General features: G+C 55.4%; 1 protein-coding gene across 1 annotated transcript in view; it reads right to left on the bottom strand.

Moving 5' to 3' along the window:
* Window positions 1-8563: 8563 nt before the first annotated feature.
* Window positions 8564-21075, bottom strand: part of TSPAN14 (tetraspanin 14) — a 53154-nt gene continuing 40642 nt past the window's right edge. Inside the window, exons 3-9 of the mRNA XM_044239941.1 lie at window positions 20500-20550; window positions 18436-18582; window positions 16785-16955; window positions 14747-14872; window positions 13575-13619; window positions 11348-11467; window positions 8564-10388 (exon numbers count right to left, since the gene is read on the bottom strand). Coding sequence (XP_044095876.1) covers window positions 10317-10388; window positions 11348-11467; window positions 13575-13619; window positions 14747-14872; window positions 16785-16955; window positions 18436-18582; window positions 20500-20550 — 732 coding nt within the window. The 3' untranslated portion in view covers window positions 8564-10316. The remainder of the gene's footprint in view (window positions 10389-11347; window positions 11468-13574; window positions 13620-14746; window positions 14873-16784; window positions 16956-18435; window positions 18583-20499; window positions 20551-21075) is intronic.

Below are 21075 nucleotides of genomic sequence, written 5' to 3'. Positions count from 1 at the left end.
CAAGCAGTTCAGAACTCAAGTGAGCCCAGCCCCCCAGGTCGGGTTCTCGGGCACCAGGGGAACCCGAGACCCCAACCCCCTGCCCTCCTTAGAGGACCAACCAGGAAAGAGCTGTTGATACTGTGGCAGCAGGCGCTGTGCCAAGGGCTTTCTTCTTCCTTCTCATTTAATTCTCAGAACACGACTATGAAGGAAGAGATTCTATTATCCCAAGATCAGCTTTATCGTCAAGGCCAAACGGCTGCTAAGGGATCCAGGACTTAAACCCATCATGCTGAGCGGGAACACATCCCTGCCCTCCCAGCCTACCCCAGCCCAATCTCCAGCCCCCAACTCTTGTTCTGAGTTAGACAATCTTTCCAAGGCCATGGAGCTGGGCCAACACTTCCCCAGTGGCCAACCTGAAGGGCACTGAGAGGGATTCAGTGTGCCATGGGACCCTGATCTGCTCACAGACCACACCCCTGGCCCTGTGGGATCCACACCCCTGCCCTGCACAGTGAGGTGCCCAGCACCTCCAGCCACTCTGTGGGGCCATGAGGGGGCTGAGTAGAGACCGTAGGCTAGGCAAGCCAGCCCCACGCAGACTAGGCCCCTGGTTCCTTGCAGAGGGAGATTCCGAAAGACAGTAAATCCCGTTCCAATCTTCATCTCCTTAAACTCTGGGACGTGGGGCACAGAGCACTCGTGTCCTCCAAGACCGACCCCTTCTATTCTCCTGGGCATGCACCCAGACCTTTGCCAGCCCCTGTGATTCAGTGTAGCCTCTGCGTTCGGACCAGCGGAATGGGAGCATGAAGGGTGTGTCTGCCACCCAGGCTTCCTTCCTAAGACTTCCCCTCCCCTCCTTCCCCAAAGACCTGTAATTATTTTTTTGAAGTCTCCCAAGTTTAGGGACTACTTTGCTCGAGTAGCTAGTCTATTCTGACTCTGCCCTCATGCAGTGGCCCTCACACTTGAATGTGCATGTCAGAATCTCGTAAGGACCAGTTAGAAAGAGATGACGGGGCTCCATGCCAGAGTTCCTGACTCCAGAGGCCTGGAGTGGGACCACAGAATTTGCATTTCTGACAAGTTCCCAGGTGATGCTGTGGCCGCTGGTCTAGGGACCACACCTTGAGAAGCTCAGCATGACTCCCCAAGCTGTGGGCTGGAAGAACCATGTCCATCTTACAGAGGTCACGGCACCTGGTTCCTGGCTCGCTCTGGAGTGCTGTGTTGCCAGGGTGGGTCCCGACGAAGCCCGTCCATCCCCGGCAGCTTCCAGGAATCCCAGAGAGATCCACTGGGAGGGGTGGGAAACTCATTTCAAAATGCAATAATGCTTGAAAAGAGACTCAAATGCATGCATTAAAAATAAGGGGAGTCCCAGGAATCGTACAGAAGAATGAAAGGGAGAAGGACACCGACATCTGTCACATTGGTGGTCCCAGGGAGCGCAGCGGTAAGGATCTCCCAACGGATGAGTTGATTCTTTGAGGACAGATGACTTGGCATTCTGTTGACAGCGGAGGAGGTGATGGCATGCATGGAACCCAGATGATGCCCACCCTCCTGGATTTGGCTGCTGCGTGGATGGCAGGACCCTCAACCGAGATGGGAGAAAATAGGAAAAGTTTGGGGTGTAGGCAGGAGTTGGTACCGGGGTCAAAAAAGACAAGGTCAGCTTTGAATGTGGCTCCTGGTGGGTCTGCAGGGGTGGCCACAGGACTAAAGCACCTTTACTGACACCCCGGCTCTCATGGGGCAGCAGACATGGCCTGAGGACCTGAGCCATCCATCCATTGCTAAGAGGGCAGCCAGTGCCCCCAGGACACCTCCCGCATGGGGCTGGCCTTTTCTCAGGGCACCTGGGAGATACCCTAACCCACAAGACTCCACCCTTCGCCATAAGAGATTGGCTCCTTTGGATTCCTTGTCTGAGTCCTATTTCTTAAAAGTAAGCTGTGCCAGAAGGACGAGAAGTGGAAGGAAATCTTTTTTGGAATAAGCGAAAAAGATTCTGGGTGTCTCACGTGGAAAACAATGCATTGTTTAGAGCACGTTCTTCCAATGATCTGATTCTGGACTTTCATTACCTTTGAGCAGTTTTACAACTAAGTTGTAGTGTTAAGGCCAAATACTTTTTGTCTATGGACATGCCTAACTGTATGTATGTGCATGGAGCCCAACTACCTCCTCCCCCGGGAAAAAAGCCAGTCTGCACATTCCTTTACTCCATACGGATATATGTGATTCCTCCTCCAAACTGACTGGTAATCTTACCAGCTCCCTCACTTGATTAATGAGTTAAATAAAATTTTTGGCACATGCATATGTAATATCATGTAAGTAATACTCTTTTGGGGGGAGATTATCTCTAACAAAAGGCACACTAAAGATCACTGCCTCTCAGAGATGGGAAGGAAGACTGGCCACGGTCCACGAAACACAAAACCCACTTCCAGCCGTATCACCCCTGAGCCCGGGAGATGGTGAGCCTGGGCTTGCACACCTTTAGAGACAGGGTGCTCAGTGTCTCCCACAGGCCACGCCAACTCTGTCCAGATAGGCCCGCAGCTGTGCTCATTTTAAAAAAAACAGGGGGGAAAAATAGATCTCAAACTAAAAGAAAACACCAGGCCTGGGTCCAGTCCCTGCAGACAGGTGAATGACTACATCCAAACAATCACCTTCAAACAGGGCCAGCAGCCCTAGGCCCTTTCAAAGGCACTGAGAGGATGACCGGGCTGGGCAAGGAGGGTACGAGGACCACCGGCCACACAGGGGCAATGAGTGCAGAGCTGAGACCACTGGATTCATGCTGCCTTAGAACAGAACCTGACCCTGGCTCCCACAGGTTTTTACACACAAGGATTTTCTCCTGGGAGCAAGTGAGGGCCCGTACACCTGTCTTACACACACACACACACACACACACACACACACAGGTCTCCCTGGCTCCTGGCTTCCTTCCCGTTGAGGCTGCCCCATCGCCTGGAGGGACACCCTCGCCCATCAGAGGTGGAAAGGACCCAGACGGCCTCCTGGACTTGGACCCTCACGCTGCGGCCTTGGCCAGTCCCAGCACTTCCCTGCAGGTCTGTTCTCCTGACCAGAATGGTACCAGCTGGGGTCCACCTGGTCCAAATATGATGTCTTGCTGGGTCTGGGGTTTTGTCTCCCGCAGCACCTGGTTCAGAGCTCTCTTCTTTCCCATCCCAAGCTCCTTGAGCCCCTTACTCCCCATGTCATCTCTCTGAGCCCCTTGAAGGCAGGCTGTGAGGTTATGCGGGCTCCTGTGGGCTGGCCTCTGTGGACACCCCTCATTCCCTAGAAGGGCGAGGGGCCCCTCTGCTTCCTCTGGGGGCTTCCAGAGACTTCTGGGGTTGTGCTGGTTTCCAGCAGGACCTGCGCTCCCGACGAGAAGTGACACCCTCTCCTGCCTCCCCACCTCTAAGGCACAGAAAGCAAACAGACCTTGAATTCCAGATACCTGCTGAGTCTCCCTGCAGACCTCCAAGCCTTGGTCCTGAGAGCACAGAGAAGTGGGGCGTTTTGCGTCAGCCCACCTGAGCTGTGACTTGGTACCCAGGCTGCTCAGCCTGGTGGGGACAGGCCTGGTGGGGATCTGCTGCTCCTCATTCATCTCCGCAGCAGTAATTGGGGGTGCCCAATAGTGCCCTGGGCCCATGTCAAACACTTCACCCACCTCGGCTCATGTCAGCCTCAAGACAAGGCCATGTGGGGCCATTACTATCCCTACTCTACAAAGAGGGTTCAAGGAGACTAAGTAACTTGCCAGAAGCTCCACGGCTGGTGAGTAGGTGGCTGGGCAGTCAGGGCTCCCACGCTCTTTCATCTCCAATAATGAACGGAATATTCCTGGGCCCCCTGTGGGGGAGAGGGGGAGAGCATTTAAATGAAGAAACCGAGGTACTAAGTTTTACTTTTTTTTTTGAGCCCAAACTCCAACTCAGGCTCAGACCTCTTCCCACCACAGCACAGGTCCTAAGCCAAACAAATCTGGGTCTGGGCTCTCCTTCCTCTCACGTAATGACTTTGGTTTTGCAGCCTGGCAGGTGCAGGGGAAGCGGAAGAGGCTGGCACAGCCCATCCCTGTCTCCACTGGGGATGCACCCCCACAGAGCCAAGACCTCCTCCTCTCCCTTCCCCTCTTGTCTCTATTTTGCCTCTAAAACGAGTACCTACCTCTCTGGGAAAGGGGCCCTGCAGGCAGGCAGAGGCCCAGCGGGGCTGTTCCCCTTCTCCAGCAGTGGGATCAACCCAACCACCAGGGGGCAGCAGTCAGGCAGTGAGCTGTCTGGAGCCCAGAGACCCAGGGCAAGAAACCAGGGCATGCTGGGAGCCCGGGTGGTCCTTGACTTTCCAACTGCCGCATCCTAGAGCTTCCTCTGGGCTGACAGGGGCCAGGCTTGTGTCTGCCCAGACTCTTTAGCTCCCTCCCTATGCAACCTCAGGGGCAGCCCTGGGTCTTGAGGGCTGATTCTCACTGATAAACAAGGTTGCCTCCCAACAACACTGTTCCCACAGGACCAGCCATCTTCCAGGGCAAAGGCAGATGGCTAGGGCTCCCCTGCCCATCTTCTCAGCCTGTCTGTGGAACCTCTGCTATTGGAGGGCCACAGGCTACTGGGAGGAGTCCTTGGAGAGACATTGCCCCCCTCCCATCTACCCTCTTGGCCCAGAGCCAGCCCATACTTCCATCCCGGATGTTCATGCCATGGCACCCTCAACATACCAGCTATGGGCTGGCAGCAGTAGACATGCCCCAGCCCCGAGAATCATCACAATGTCAGCCCACCTCCTTGGGGAACTCCTTTAAAAACATGTTTTTCTTGCAAACCCTTCTAGGAAGTCATTCTAACAACAAAATGCCATGGAGTTTTTATAAGCCCTTGTAACAACAAAACACCACACCAACTAAAACATCCACCCACGGAAGCATCATGAGGGCTGCTGGCGGCCTCCGCAACGTTCACCCCCTTCCACAGGGGTCTGTTGCCCTGACACGTGGTTTGAATGGGAAGGATGAGTGCAGGGGCTTCTGGGAGGGGGGGGGGCTTCCCTCAGTGGCTTCACTGCCATCCCGTTCCCGTCACAGTGAGGACCCAGGTTGTCTGTGATGGGTCCGCCCTCCCTCTGCCTCGGCCAATGGGGGCACTGTGGAAGGCAGAGCAGAGAGAATAAAAGAAACCAGATCCTGTTGGCGTTGCTGAGCCACTTGGATCAAACTAACCCCGAAACTCACCCCACCTCTGGACTTTCCAGTTTCAGGAGCCAAAAACCTCCCCTCATTGTGTAAACCGGTTTGAACTGGGTTTTCTCTTACCTGTGACTGTAAACATACTCCCCTGGGCAGAGCAAGGTTCGGTCACTGGCTGGGGGGCCCTGCCTTGGGTGGTGGGACAGTGAAGGTGCACTGTGGACCGGCATTCACTCATGGAGAAAGATTTCAGGGAAATATCAAGTAAAATTAATTGTTGACTACCACGTAAAATAGGATTCTCATTTGTATGAGAAAGATTTGGGAATATGGATCCACACTTTCTAGAAGGTTACCTGGGAGGGAGCAGTTGCCTCTGGGGAACAGGAAGCGTACTTCTTCCCATTACACGAAGCCGCGCTTGGACTGCTTATACATATAAAATAACTAGCTTTAAAGTTGTTTGAGGTGATAGAATTATAGTCCGAGGTGCTCATTTATTTTGATGGTTATTAAACCCTGCTTCCAAAGCCCCCACTGAAGTAGGAGAGCAGAGCACGGGAAAAAGGTGGAGGGAAGAAAGAATGCTCTCGGCCTTCCTGAGGATGGTTCATTCCCTCCTCCAAAGCCGGGTTCTCTGAAATTGGTCACTTTGCAGGAAGAGAGCCCACTTGAATGTAGCCTTGACTTTTTCTTCCTCTCACAGCCATTCCCCGGTCCTTATTCCACAGTGCCCACGACAGGTTTTCCAGACGCATCCTGGAGACCCCAACAGCATTCTGAGAATGAACATACCTCTCTTCACTGCCATCTGGAGGAGGAAAAGACTGGTCTTGCTGATTTAGCAGAGCTAAAATGGCACTAAAGGTATAGGGTCCCCTGGATGTTCAGAGTGCCCCGTCGGCCCTGGAAGGTCAGGCAAAAACCTCTTGAGTAACAGACACAAGCTTGTGGAAGCACCTTTACCAAGATCCATCACTGGCAACAAGTTACCACAGTTTAGGGGCAGACAACCTAAAAACCCTGTGGCCCCATGGACAGACATGATGCATGACCCTAGAGCTGGAAATGCCCCCCTGTGAAAGTCATACAGTCATTCCACTCACCTCATACACCTAAAGGCATTGACCCTCTGGGTGGCAGGGCTGAGAACTTGACACATGGGCAGGACCTTCCTAGGATGCTGGGTCCTTCCTTGGGTGCTGGGACCACTGCAACAGCCCCTCACCTTTCTCTGGGCCTCTGCAGTCCATGCTCTGAGGCTGCAGACCAAGAACGGTCAGATGGCCCTGCTACCAGGACTGAGGCCTTCCTTTCTCTGCTGGCCTCCTCTTTAGGGGAGCTCCTCCTTGAGGTCCCTAAGATTGCAGAGGCCCATACTCATATGCGTGCCCATTACCACCCCAGTGGCAGACCCACCCGGTGCATAGAGACCTCGGCAGGCTTGTTGCGTGGAGAGCAGCTCTGGCCTTGCAGGGAAGTGAACCTGTGGCCCAAAACCAGCGTCTCAGGGGCAAGGCTGAGCACCATGATGATCCGGGTGCCGAGAATAAGGCTGAGCACCATATTGTCCCAAATCCAGGCACACAGGCAGGAGTGAACATTCCCCTCCCTTCTCCAAACATCTGTCAACCTGCCACAGAGTCCGGGAGCTGGACAATCTTCGGGAAACCCCTTCTCCCTGGGCATGCCCTTGGTGTGGTTTCGCTCAGCAGGAGCCAGGCCTACTCGAACAGGTACAGGTTCTGAGGCAGGTTTCTAGAGTTTGAATCTAGATCTTCCAAATCCTCCACAGGAGCTCCCCTTTCTCCGAGCTGCACATTTTGGGCACGAAACTGGCTTCCTGAATTTAACTGTTAATTTAACTTCTAAGTGCCTGGAGCACACCCTATGTTCCGGAAGGCTCTGTAGCCAAGTCATTTTTATTATTATTCACATGGGGAAAGTACAGGCTTCCTGGGCACTAGGAGACCGTTTTCCTGTCCTAGGAGACAATTTTCCTGCCCAGCTCACAGCCTAGCCCTCCAGACAGGGCGCACCCCTGGAGACAGGTGAGCCGGGTAGTGGCAGGAGTTGCTGGAGGGCGTGACAAGGATGGGCAGCGTGGGCCAGAGGCTGGGTGAGCCTGGGCCCAGAGAGTGGTCCAGAGTGCTGGGGGCTGCAGAGGCCGACAGGGCTTGGTGAGGGGGTGAGCAGCTTTCAGTGAGGGAGGAGTGCGGGGTTGTGGAGGGCGGGGTACAGAGACCCAGACAACGAGCCCCCCCAGGGAAGGGCAGGCAGGCAGGTGAGGGGGCAGAGGCAAGCTTTCGGACATGGGGAAACATGTAATGTGAGAGGGAGAGGATGTGGGAAAACAATGATGCAGCCGAGGCCTACAAGGAGCAGGGCGGGAGGGGCACGGGAAGGATAAAGGAAGAGCCAGAAACACTGCAGTGAGAGTATGTAGGGGCAAGGGAGGGGCGTGCACAGGTCACGGTGGCCTCTTCCCGGTCTGGGAGGGCAGGGAGTGCAGGGGCTGCGCGGGACCGGGACGCCTGCACTGTGGCTCCGAGAGGAGGCGGGTTCACTGGAGAGAGCCACGCATGCACCCCTTCCGCCAGGCTTCCTCTCTCTTCTCTCATCCAACCACTCAGAGTCAGAGGGGACGGCTCAAATGGCCAGACCTTTGTAAACTAATTGAAAAACACACTGAACTTGAAAAAGTCCTAGCTAGTCTTCACCTGGAGCTGGACTGGGAGCTGTCAGGAGACTCACAAGGGGTCCAGCCACAAGGGCGACCCAGATAGATGAGCCAGAAGGAGCCACCCCAGGAGGCTAAGCTGTTGGGCGCCCACGCACCAGCAGCGTGGGTCCAGAGCCACCATCTCGCCGGGGCCGGACAGATCAGAGGCACACGGCAAGGTGGACAATGCTACTTACCCTTCAGATGGGCCTGCGGGTCCAGACACACTCATGTAGCAGCAGGGTCCGGCTCCCCCGCAGTGTCCTCAAGCTCTCCCACCTGGATCACACCACCCGAGGCTGGACAGAGGTCGCCTAATGCTTTTCCTGCCCACCTGCAGAGTCAGAGTTCTGCCTTGTGCTTCCAGCTGGGCGTAAGCAAGCCACAAGCCCGCGTGTTCCGGGTGTAACCTCCACACAAAGGATAACGGAAAGTGGCGCACGGAATCTAAAACAAATCACTTCAATGGAAGTTTGTTTCAAACTGTGCCGCCCATGGATTCCTTTACCCTCCACTGTCCTGTCCTGTCTAGTCACTCCCAGTGCCCCCGGTTCCCTTAGCAGCCGAGTTTACCATCGTGATGTTTCATGCCATCTTGATGTCACTCAAAATAAAAAACGACCAAGACAACAGCATTAATATAAAGATATATTCCATAAAAGAGTTTGGCAGTCAAAGAAAAGCATCACACTTCCTGAAAACACAAGCATTCTTCTTCCTCTAGTCTACAGAGAAAATTATAAAGAAATAAAACAAAAAAACAAAAAAAAACAAAAAACAAAAAACAAACCCAGAAACAAAAATCTTAACATCATCCACAAACACCCACCAGTATACACCACACTAGCATGTACACTTCGGCAAGTCAGTGAAGGTAGCACTCAAGTCCCTGAACAAGGAGGACAGAACTGGTACGGGATCCAGAGAAGCGTTAGAGAGGAGCCCAGCCAAAGACGCACAGACACGCCAGCCACCCCCGGTGGGGGGACCTTCGATACATAAGACAGACTTCATTTCCAAGAGCAAGCCCCAAGATAGCCCTGCCAGGGAGGCGGGACATGATCACCACAGATCCCTGACGGGGGACAGTGGAGGGGAGTCACCACAAAAGTTAGCCAAAGAAGAACCATCCTGACCTTCTACCCAGCTGCAGGCTGGGGTCTTGGGCTCGACAGGGGCCTGGCCACAGTTACGCTCTCCAGGGAGAGGCAAACACCAGGCCGGCCAGCGGCCCTTAGCATGTAGCCTCGATAGAAGCCCTGGTCACAGGTTCCAGGCTGGACGTCTCTGGCTGGGGCTCCCTGGCCTTGCAGTGGGGCGGTAGGGGGAGTGGCAGGTGGGGTCAGGATTCAAGTTCCAGGTGATGGATTCAGTAGCACCAAGACCAGAAGACGGCAAGGCCTAGCTGGGGAAGGGAGTGGGTGCGTGTGAGCTGGGGTGCACAGAGGAAGGGAGAGCACATGTGTACACCTGGGCTGTGAGGGATGAAAAGGAGAAGTTGAGGGGGTTGGTTCTTGAGACACACGAGGGAACTGAGAGGGATGGCTTCAGTCCCAGACATCGTGTAAGGCTGCTTGGAGGGAATGCCAGAGGAAATGAAGAAATGGTGTGAGAACATTCTTATCCCTATAAATAAACTATTTACACACTTTCAGAAAGGGAGAGCTGACTCTCAGAGGAGCACCCTGCCCGTGGCCCGCTCCCCCCGTGTCATCAGGACCTGATACTGTGGAAACTGGAGGCAGGTCTTGTCCTGGAAGGGGTGGTCAAGGAGGCACTCCGTGGCACCTGTCCACACATGGCTCAGGCTTCCTTGGACATGGCAGAGGAACCCGCAAACACCCCCCCAGCTTGTACAGACACACAGGCTCTGCTGGTACGGTCCCCTTGTTCCCCTTCCCCTCCCCAGTTCCAGGCGGCACCCTTCTGTGGCTGGGAGAAGCCTCGTCCGTGTCTGCTGGGCCCCCACGAGGTCCCACTCATAGCAGATGTGGCCGCCCTCCAGGCCGGCACTGACAACACGAGTGGGGAGGCCAGGGTGCCCTGCAGACACACTTAGTCTCCAGGAAAACTGAATCAGGCCCTTTTCATAGCCATGGGAACCTTCTGTCCCTCAGAGTCCCTACCCCGCTTAAAGACATGGTCTCCGTCTCTGGGTAAATTCTGAGAGGGTGGGTCTCTGTCAAAAGTCCGTGCAGGTCAGAGGAGCTCCTTGGTCTTCAGCACCAGCAAACAGAAACAGGGAGGTCGCGTCACGCTGATGCCGAAGACGGGGTGCTGGCTCTGGCTGGGTGTGTCCACTTCTCTCCCTCTGGATGTCGGGTTGACAGCAGCGAAGGGCTCTGGCCTCCACGGCGTGGCTCAGCTCTGCTTGCTCACCTCTGCTCCTCAGAAGTGATGGCCTGCCTTCACCGCCTCAATGTCCGAGATCAAGGTCTTCGCCAGGAAGATGCCAAAAATCTGAAACCAAAGCCAGGGGAGGCTATCAGTGCTGGGGCCCGACGGGAGAGGGCGAGCACAGGGCAAGGTGCACAGGGCCCGCTCTGCAGACAGTGAGGATGCAGCACAGAGGACGCGCCCGCCAGTAAACAGGGAGGCCTGGGATCTGTTTTGCTCTATCCCTGGGGCCTAGAAGTTTGGGGTAAACAGCCAGCAGCGGAGAAGGCCTGCCTCCAACAGGGCCATGCATGTCACATATCCTGCGCTGGGACACACTTTGTACCCACAGTTAACCCAAAAATAACAGTCACCTGACTGGTTCTGACGTAAAATAATAAATCTTGATGTTTCCTGTAAACCAGGATTCCATGATAAAAACAAGGTTCTCCCTGGTTTTAGCTGCGCTGCCGTCCCACCTTGGTGACCAGCATCATCACTGTTTTTTTTTTTTTTACCAGGAATAGACCAATGTGAACTCGGAAATCTTGGAATTTTGCTTATTTCCCCTTTAAATTCCTGTTGTGGTTTATATCTTATGAGCCAGTTCTTCTGAAGTCTGAATGTTTTGCTCATTGGCAAGTAAATTTGTTCTTTCCTTTTCTAGATGCTTCTGTGTCTAAGCTTCCCTTGCGATCACTCAACACACACTGGCGGGGTGAAGGAGGAAGGGGAGTGTGGACAGTCTGCAGCCCCTGGGCCGCATCAGGCACCCTCTTGACGGCAGCATCAGAGCTGAACGATGCACCTTCCGCACGGCGGTAATGGCCATCCGAGAGGCTGCTTGGGGGCTGCCAGTTTCTCCTCCCAAGCCCTGGGCACCCCAGAGAACCGGTCTCTCTGACTGGCAGAGTTCTTGCCTCCCCTCCCCCTCCCCCTTCTCTGGGCAGCTCCTAGCTGCCCAGAGTGTGTGAAATCTGGTTCAGATGAACAGGTGCGACCCGCAAGGACAAAGGAAGCCACAAAGGGCAGGGGGAGCAAACCTGCAGCAGGGAGATGGCAATGAAGACGCCGGCCACGATGTAAATATTGCGCGGAAGCCAGCCCTCCAGTGCCTGGATGCAGCCTTTTGTGAAGATGGACTCGTCCCACTTGCTCTTCAGCTGAAGGGAAACAGCACAGCGACCTGAGCCCAAGACATGCAGGGCGTCCCCACCCCGGCTCCCCAGAGGGCTCCCCCGGCGGGCAGGGTGGAGCTCAGCAGAGGCCAGGGGGCCAGAAGGCGGGTGCCCAGGACGGACAGAACCCTCCAGGGGAGCTGCCTCCACCTGCCGCAGTCTCTGCCTTCTCCCTGGGCAGTCTGCATCTTCTCCTCTGCCCAGAGGAAGGCTCTTGGCGGTGGTCTTTACCCACTCCTGGTGAGGCCTCCCCAGACTGAAAGAGGGACTAATTCAGCACACCTCCAGAGCCCACATCTGAAGGACACAGAGGGCCCTCAAGGCTCCAAGGAGGAAGATGGGGCTTTAAAGAGAGAAACTAGAAGGGCCTTCAGCATCTTCTGAGTCAGAGAAGTTGGCTGCGGAAAGAAGGGACAGTGGCTTCCCAGAGTATGTGTCCCATCCCCCCTCTCCCCCCGCCGCCAGGGAAGCTTGGCTCCAGGAGCCAGAGTCTCAGTCCTAAGCCAACAGGCACCTTCCAACCCTGACCCCTAGTGGAGGCTCAGGACGCACACCAGGAGAACCGCCAGCACACACAGCCCATCCTCACCCCTACCCACCACATACAGCTTCGCTCACGGCAATACTGGTGGAACAGTAATCCATTTTAGTGGGGCGAGGGGCTGCACTGTGTCCCCCTAAAACTCAGAATGTGACTGCACTTGGAGACAAGGTGTTTGAAGTGGGACTATAACCCATAACCCTAACCCTAATCCTAACCTGAATCATCCAGAGAGGTCTCTGAACAGCAGGACGCCAGCCACATACCATAGCCCCTAACCCCTACCCCTACTGTTAACCCTAATTCTAAAGTTATCCCCCCCAGACAGGTCTCTGAACTGCAGGATAATAGGCACATATCCTCACACTGTCCCCAGCCCTAACCCCCATTATGCTGGCCCTAAACCGAACCCAAACTCTAGATATGAGGGAAAAAAAGATGTGTTATATATCTATAACGGATTCGTACTGAGCCATAAAAAAGAGTAAGATCTTGCCATCTGCAACAGCGTGGCTGCAGCTACAGAGTATTATGCTAAGCAAAGTCAGTCAGTCAGAGAAAGAGAAATACTATATGGACAAAAAGGTAAACAAATTAAAATGAGGTCATCAGATAGGCCCCAATCCAATATGACTGGCATCCTTATAAAAAATGATCAGGACACCAAAAGACAGAGGGAGGACCATGTGGGGACACATACAGGAGAAGGCAGCCACCTACAAGCCCAGGGGAGGCCTCACACCAGCCCTGCCAGCACCCTGATGTCGGGCCTCTAACCTTGAGTTCTGAGGAGAGAAGCTTCCGCGTTTCAGCCACAGTCTGTGGTACTCGGTTATGACAGCCCTAGAATCTAACGCAAGCAGCAACGAAAGGGCGATGCTGGAACAGGCCCATCCCTGGATAATGGGCGGAGGTCCCTGCAGAAGGGCTTTGGGCCTCCCAAACCGGAGGCACACATCCCTGGCGTCCATGGCCAACAGAAAAGGTGCCCGTAGATTCCCCCAAGTTCCCTCCTTCAGAACAGCAGTCACTCACTCATACCACCAAAGGCCACCGAGCAGTGCCTGGGGGGAGAGGGACACTCACTTCTCTCCACCCTCACACCCCCGTGGCCTGAAGAAACCCCTGGAGAACTGAGCCTTCCTCCAGCCCCAAGACCCGTCTCCCTCCTCACTACCGCCCTGCCTCCATATAGTGGCTAAACCAAGCCCTGTGCTCCTGCAGCTTCACCCTGAGCTCCTACTGAACAGACACCCACGGAACTCCAAGGAGCCATTAAAAATAAAGCCTTTGTTCCCAAAACTTTCATCTGACCTCTTTCCACTAATGCAGCAACTGCCAGACTTTGTGACCGCAGTTCCCAGGCTGGGAATCACCCCCATCGCTGTTCCCCGGAGTCCTGCTGCCAGCGGCTTCTACCCAGCTCGCTCCCAGCTTAGACGGCCCCTCCCTGAGCCTCACCCACTCCAATTTGCACTTGTGCTAAATCAGGAAGTTGGACCACGGGGAATAAACCTGACAAACTTAAAGTTGCACGCCTCGGGCACTCACCTGGGTCCTGACGTCATATCCACACTGTGTGTTCACAACTTTTTGCTGTAAGAAAAGCAGAAAAAAAATGGTCATTTTTGTTCTCTTGGGAAGCCAGTGGTAGAAGGTTCTAGAAAAGCCCCAACCAAACATCAGCAAACACCTGTACAAATTTCATTATAGCTCACATCCTTTAATCGCAATGCCAACTGACCTTTCACACTAGGACAAAGGTTGACCAACCGTATGTGTGAAGGAGACCTGTCTATGCAGCAACTATTCAACTCTGCTCCCGGGGCATGAAAGACACGGACAATACATAAATGGATGTGCACGGCCGCATTTCAGTAAAACTTCATTTACGGACACTGAAATTTAAATTTCAAATGATTTTCACCCATCACGAAATATTATTCTTCCTTTCACTTACTGTCAGCCATTTACAAAGGGCTGAAACCACTCTCGGCTCGCAGATCATACAGAAACAGAGAGGAGGCTGGATCTGGCCCATGGGTCACAGCTGGGCAGTGCCTGAGCGGGGAAAGTTCTGCTCGCTCAGTATTTCACGGTCACGGTGGGGCTATCAGGCGCTGGCTGTGTGGCCGCAGCAAACCAGAGCTTCCTGGTCTGGGAAGTGGGTCGTGTGACAGTGGCTCTGCCCTGCCGGCTCTGAGCCCTGGGGCCAAGTACTGGACACCCGCGAGCACACGGAGAGCTGTAAAAGGCTCAGCTCTAGCAAATGTTCAGTGCTCCTTCACACATCACCCCAAGGGCCCTGGTTCTGGAACTCACGGACCCGGGCTATGGGCTGGGAATGAGAACAGGTGAAGAAGAAAAGCGAGATGCTTCCACTACTCCCAGACAGTGAGTAACCCTGCCACCCCACCCCCCCCGCCCCGTTCTGTGCACGGGGCATTCGCTCCAGAGGGTGGTGAAGAGGGCGGCCCATGGCTCACCACATTTCTAGCATTTCGTCCAGGCACCCTAAGTGAGAGCCCCTCAAGGGAAGGACACGACTGGTTTTCTCCTGCCTCACCCAGAACACTAGAGCAAGGGCAGGTCATACAAAATTGTGCCTGGGATTTCCACACAGAGGACTTGGGAGCTGCAGACTCTGGCGTGGTGTGCAGAGGGAGCACAGAAGCAGCCCGGAGCCCAGAACAGCTGCACGCCCCCCGGGCAGGCCGACTTACTGCGGGGTCTGGCACGCAGCAGGAGAAGGGCACCCCACACTTCTCGCGGCTATAGCTCGCACCACTGCAGTTGAAGTAGATGTTGAGGTCCCAGTCTTCTGGCCCATATGCCCCGCAGCACTGGTTCTGGGGTCACAAAAGCCAAGAACTGTCAGAGGCTCTGGCTCTGAGCCAGGGCTGTGACCACCCCACCACAGGGCATTGGGGACATGAGGGGAAGCGCTGCTCCATGTACACACAGAGAAATCCAGCACCCCCCCCCACTGACCTCCCACATGCACAGATGCTAAGCATGGTAACGTAGGCAGCCTTTAAGAGGGAAACCAGGAAACCTCATCTAAGATCCCACCCCCCCACCGGGGTACAGCATGCAGGACTGCCTCTGCAGTGTCCCCTGGCCTCCCGGGGACACACCATTCAGGTCCAGACCCTCCTCCCCCTGGGGCTTCTCCTTCTTCCCCTCGCCTCAGCCCAAAGTGGATTCCTCACTCTCCGCGGAGACCCTCAGTATCTCTGATGCAGTTCTCTCGTATCCTCCAAGAGAACCCCTCCTTGTGGGCAGTGAGTGGGGCTTCCTCCCAGAGAAACGTCCAAACTGGCCTTACTTCCCTTAGGTGCCTCTTTACAAAAAACAGATGCTAGACGTCCACTCCCAAGGCCAGAATCATGAGCAGGGTGAACAGTTAACACAATCGTAGCTCAGTCCCCCTAACCTGGAGTCTCTGCACCCCCCACTGTCTGGTGTAGTTGCAAACAGAATCACCGCTCGTCTACAAACTTGTAAAACCAAACACTGAAAATGGCACAGGGATGTCAAGGGCCTCCTAGACCATGATCATAACAAATAAGCAACCAGGGTTCCTGGCTGTCTTCTTTTATTTCTAAGATTAAAATCCCATGCCCCCCACCCCTTACCCTGCTGTGGGGTTCCAGCTTTTCTCATGACTCCCAAATATTTCAGTGTGAGGAATCTCCACAATTTACCGAATGCCTCTGGAGAGTGTATTTTCAAGAGGAAAGGATGGCACTGGAGAAGAGTGCCCTGTCCCCGAGGCTAGCGGGGGGCAGGAACACCCACCCGGGCACGCCACGGCTCTGGGACAGCGGGGAACGGCGGGAAGGCTCAGTGAGGGCAGGAGGAAATGGCTGAGGTGGGATTTTCAAAGACAAATGCTGGTCACTATTATGACACAGGAAGTGTCTCTGGTCACATAAAGTGGGTTTTGCTGGGTCCCGGGATACACAACGTAAGGGTAAACAAGTTTTAGTCATCATGAGAGTGGACCAGAGTTATTTTTAATGCGTGCTTGCTTGTTTTCTCCTCAGAATCCAAGTGTTCCACGTGAAGTCCCTGGGGAAGCGAGGTTTTCCGGGAGCGCACAGACGGACCACACGACGGCCTGGCCCCAGTCGGTGGCGGGGAACGGGCCCCCACAGGGCAGGGACGGCAGTGGTCCAAGCCTCCAGGTGCAGCTGCACACAGACAGGCGGAGGCCAGATGGAGTCAAGGCCAAGGCCTGGGATGGCTTGGACAGCCCCCTGGGGACATATTCCAAGGAGGTCACATTCCTCCCCATCTGGGGAAGCTTCCTCCAGGCAGCTCTGCCCTCTTGAACAGGAAGGGGGAAAAGGTCCCAGGGAGGAAGGGGACAGGAATAGCCTCAGACGGTGAGTCATGCACCGGGGAGGGGACGCTCTGCCCCTGGGTACCCAGAGTGCCTGGGGACCTGCAGCCGCCTGTGTGGCCAGGACCTGAGAAATCTGGGCCCCTGGAGGAGGGTGCCCGCGGGGGTAGCAAGACGGCCTGCCCCAAGCAAATGGGGGAGGACACACTGCGAACATGCCTACAGGGCCAGGCAACAGTCAACGGGCGGAGTCAAACTGACCAGAGGCCAGAGAAGGCCCCCCACAGCCTCCCCGCCACCTGCCATGCGGAGGAGGAACACCCCGGGTTCTCCATTAGCCAAGGCCTGGGCAGCGTGCAAGGCCAGGGAAGCCCACGCTCTAGCCAGGAGGCCAGCACGGATGCAGTCCTTACCGCTTTCTGAAGGGAGTCAATGAGGTTCTGCAGGTCAATGTCGTCCCGGTAGGATCTGATGTTGCTCTCGAAGAACTCCCGGAACCGGTCCCTCACCCAGTCCTGGAAGAGGAAGGCCAGCACGGCCACGGCCAGCTCCAGGAAGAAGATGAGCACGATGGTACCGCAGAACTGCGTGGTGGCAAGAACAGAGGTGAGAGTCATCACACCTCCGGCCTCCAGCCAGGCACAAAGCCTCGTCTGACCAGGGATCGATGCCTGCTGCAAAGAGGGTGAGCTCCACCCCTATGACACGAGCGCCGGAGCCCCTGGGAATCCCATGTGACTGGCTGGCAGCCCCGCCCCCTCTGTAAATGGAGAGGTGCACCCCCACCCCCATCACAGCACCACTGGGAAGAGACGAGTGAAAGGACCAGAAAGCTCCAAGCCACTATGTCCCCCACTTCCTGTGAGGCAGGAAGCCCCATCCCAGGAAGGAAGGGCTAACCTACCCCACCAGGCCACCAGCTCCTCTAGGGCAGAGCCTGTGCCCCAGACACAACACCTGACCACTCTCCTCGCACACCCAACTGTCCAAGTTGCTAGAAATCTACTGCCGCCCCCACTGTAGGGACAAGGAAACAGAGGCTCACTCTGGCACATGGCTTGCTTGAGGTCATGCAGCTCATGCGGGACATCTGAGTGCCTCTGTAGGTGGCAAGACCTCTCCAGAAGCACAGTGCCATTGGCCACCACAGCAGTGGCCCTCTGCAAGGGCCCCCCACTGCCGCACCCCTCCCATCCAGCAGACTTCCAGCCAGCAGTGCGTGAGTTCCCCTGCCCATTACCACCACTGGTCACCCTGTGCTCTAAGCTGGGAGGCCACGGTAGGCGAGGGTCTCAGGGTAAGACAAGGGGAAACACCCACGCGGGTGCACACACAGAGACACACACATACACACCAGACCCTTCAAAACCTAACCTCCATTCACACAGAAGGAAGATACACTAAATGTATTTTTAAAAGTAAAAAAAATGAGGAGAAGAAAAAAAAATAAAAAAACACGTTTTGCTTTTTAAATTAAGCCCAGGGAAGAGAAGGCTTGATCTAATAAATTCAACAAATAATATATTGCAAAACATGATTATGTGTTTTCCCCACCAGGTGCTATTTAATTTTAACTGAACGCATTTCAGCATGAATTTTTATCTAAATATAAAACCAAACCCTAAGTAACTGGCAGTTCTGCCAGGAAATTAAGGATTCTGTGTTGCACATCCCAACACACACCCCCTGGAGGAGGAAAACAGTTTCCTAACTTTACTGGCAACATCTTTTGATCTTAGCCAAGAAGGGCAAAGGCCAGTAGCAAACAAACAATTCCTTCAGAACTTCGGAGGGAAGAGGCAAGGGAGGGGGACAGGAGCCAGCTGCTTAGCCATCTCTTCCCTCCAAAACCTGAACACCAGAGCGGCCCGTCTTCTCCAGGGGTAAGCAGCCGGCTTAGCTGACTGTTTCCTGAAATCTTCCCAGTCGGTGGGCAGCCTCCTCCCCACACAGCTGGGGCCCAGGGGGCCCTGTAAGAGCTACGACCCTCTTCGGCCAGATAAGGGGTCAGCCTGCCCAGCAGAGTCCACACCCCCACCCGCCCCCACATCTGCGGCTACTCACAAACTTGAGCAGACAGATGTTCTCCCGCAGGGCGCCCACGCAGCCCGCGAACCCCAGCGTGAACATCACCACGCCCACCATCAGGACCAGCACCACGGGGTCGATTCCATGCAGCCGGGTCACTTTGGTGAGGTCAGACAGCACCCCCTGAAAGAGGCAGAGAAAGCATCAGCTTTAGGGAGTCAAGGAAGTCAAGGGTGTCAAGGGTGCCTTGGGGGGCAAGGGGGGGCCTAGGTTATGTCCAGAGGTAAAGTAAGGACAGGGACCTGTCTCCTGAGGCTCAGTCCTGTCCTTAACAGCCAGGCCAGAGCACAGAGCGTGGCCCCTGCCCACTTGCCCTCTTAGGGCGCCCTCTGCCCACAGATCCTTGCCAGACTCAGCTCCCAGGGCCCTTTGCACGCAGCAATCCTGGGCTGTACCTTGGCTCTGGGTCCCTCCCAGGCCGACCTCATGCTTTTTTTGGAGACTGCAGGGTGCCTGTGCCAGACCTAGAGTGCAGGGGCCCTGGGGAACCCTGTGGTCTCCCGTCAGGCACCTTAGGGCCAGAGGCTCTCCCTGGCCTCGGGCCACGTGACAGCTTACTCTGTACTCAGTTTGTAGAGAACCCCATGACCCTGAGCTGAAAACAGCTTTAGTATGCACACTGTTCTGGAAACACCCACCAAGGGCAGACAAAGCAGCGCTGTCCATAAAACCTTCTGTGATGATGGGAGGTGTTCTCTATCTGCGCTGTGCCAAATGGTAGCCAATGGCCCCATGTCCTATTGAGCATCTGAGCTCATGTTTCATTTTAACTACCTTAAATACATACTGTCACATGTGGCTAGTGAGAACCAAAATTGACAGAAACGTTCTACAGGATTCAAAGGAGGAAGGAGAAAGGAGCCACCAGCCAGGCCCCCAGGGACCCCTAGGGCCCCAGGGTAGCCAGGCCTCTGCTCAGGGCTCTGCCAGAGCTGCTGCTGTTCGGGAGATGGCCACATGGTGGCGATATGAGTCACAGTTTGCGCAGGCTTGCAGGGTTTGTCTGCTGGACAAAGGGACATTGCACTCCAGCTCCTGCCCTTTAGGGGACTCCAGGGTACCCTGAAAATACCCACACCCCAAGGTGGACCTTATTCAGCTCCGAAGACCATGGCAAGAAGGCTCATAGATCTAAGCGCTCCTGCCTCTATCTCCCAGAACCCAAGGCAGGTTCCACTGAAGGGATAAGAGGATTCAGGGCCTGGGGCTCAAGGGGATGCTTTAGTTCCCGTCGTTTCCCGTTTCCAGCCCGGCTCAGTGCACCTTACTCCACCTTTCTCCTTCTCTCTCCCCTCTTCCGCTCTCTGGAGAGAGGGTCCTCCTAGGCTCTCACACCTCCCTGGTGTGCACCCAGCAGAGCAGAAGAGAGCCACAGCTCCTAAGTCCAGTCCCCTCCTCAGAGCTTCCACCGCGCCTTGTCCCGCTGCACAGGAAGAGGCCGGTCTCTGCTCCCGCCCCCCCACCTCCTTCCCCTGGCCCCTGTCTCCTGTACAGGTTGGGCAAGGAGGCTCACAGGCGTGGAAGCCCCTGTCCTGTCCCACAGGGCACCCAGGGGGATGTAACACAGCCCTGCTCCCAGTCTCAGGACGGAACTTTGGGAACAAACACGACTGTGTTCAGGGAGCTGCTGGCTCCCAGAGGCACAGGCAGGAGCAGAAGGTGGCCCCAGGCCCACCCCAGACTCCACCACTGACAAGCCCCAGGGTTGTCTGAGGCTTCTGGGAACAGCAGAGAGGGCTCTCCGCATTCATGGATCTCAAAAGCCCAGCCCAGCCCAGCCCAGCCCACCCGTGGCCCCTAGCAGAGACCCCACCACGGGGAAACAGAGCCAGTCCCAGGGCCCCAGGAGGTCTCATGATCAGCTCAGTAAACACTTCTCAGAGCCGCCTCCGCAACAACCACAACGGATGGCTACAAACCTACAAACCATTGCCCCAGGCAAGATGCTTATCAGGGGAGTCTGGAGGAAGGCACAATGAAAGCTGACACACCTGGTCTGGGCTCCCTGATGCTTCCAGCCCTGCTAACAGTGACACCTACCTTTTCGCTCCATGCCCACAGTCCGACTCCAAGGAAGACAACTCCAGCCAGCTAAGCAGGGGAAGGGTGGAGGGAAGGGGAGAAGTGGGCAAGGAGGGAGAGAGGGAGAGAGTTAGTCAAAAAACCAGGACCATGAACACGCTCCTTCGAGGAGCGTCCACACGGTGAGTCAAAGGATGTTCCTGGCTCACGTCCATGGAGGCAGACCAGGGGCAAGGCAGGCCCTCAGCCCCTGCGGATGACACGAACTCTAACCCAGAGCAAAGGGATGGCCAGGCGTTTGGGATAACTTACAGCTACCTTCCTAACATCTAGCCAAACTCCTGCCCTAACGGCCCCCCCATGCTCCAAAGACCAGAGAGCAAGATCTCTGAGCAGAGTCTGCCCCCGACACTGGAGTCAGAGATATCGTGACAGCCCTGCCCTGTTTCTTCCACATTCCCAAAGCCCCTGAAATCTCTTCAGTGCAGGATCCGGTGTAAGGAAGACATAACCCCCTGTGATAGCCCCCCAGGTGCACTCATGGGCTCCCAGGGCCAGAGAGCCTCTCTCCAGAGCCCTGGGAACTGCCACGGG

Source organism: Neovison vison, chromosome 2 (assembly GCF_020171115.1).
Source record: "Neovison vison isolate M4711 chromosome 2, ASM_NN_V1, whole genome shotgun sequence".
Classification (NCBI taxonomy): Eukaryota; Metazoa; Chordata; class Mammalia; order Carnivora; family Mustelidae; genus Neogale; species Neogale vison.
This window is presented reverse-complemented; position numbering and strand designations above follow the sequence as displayed.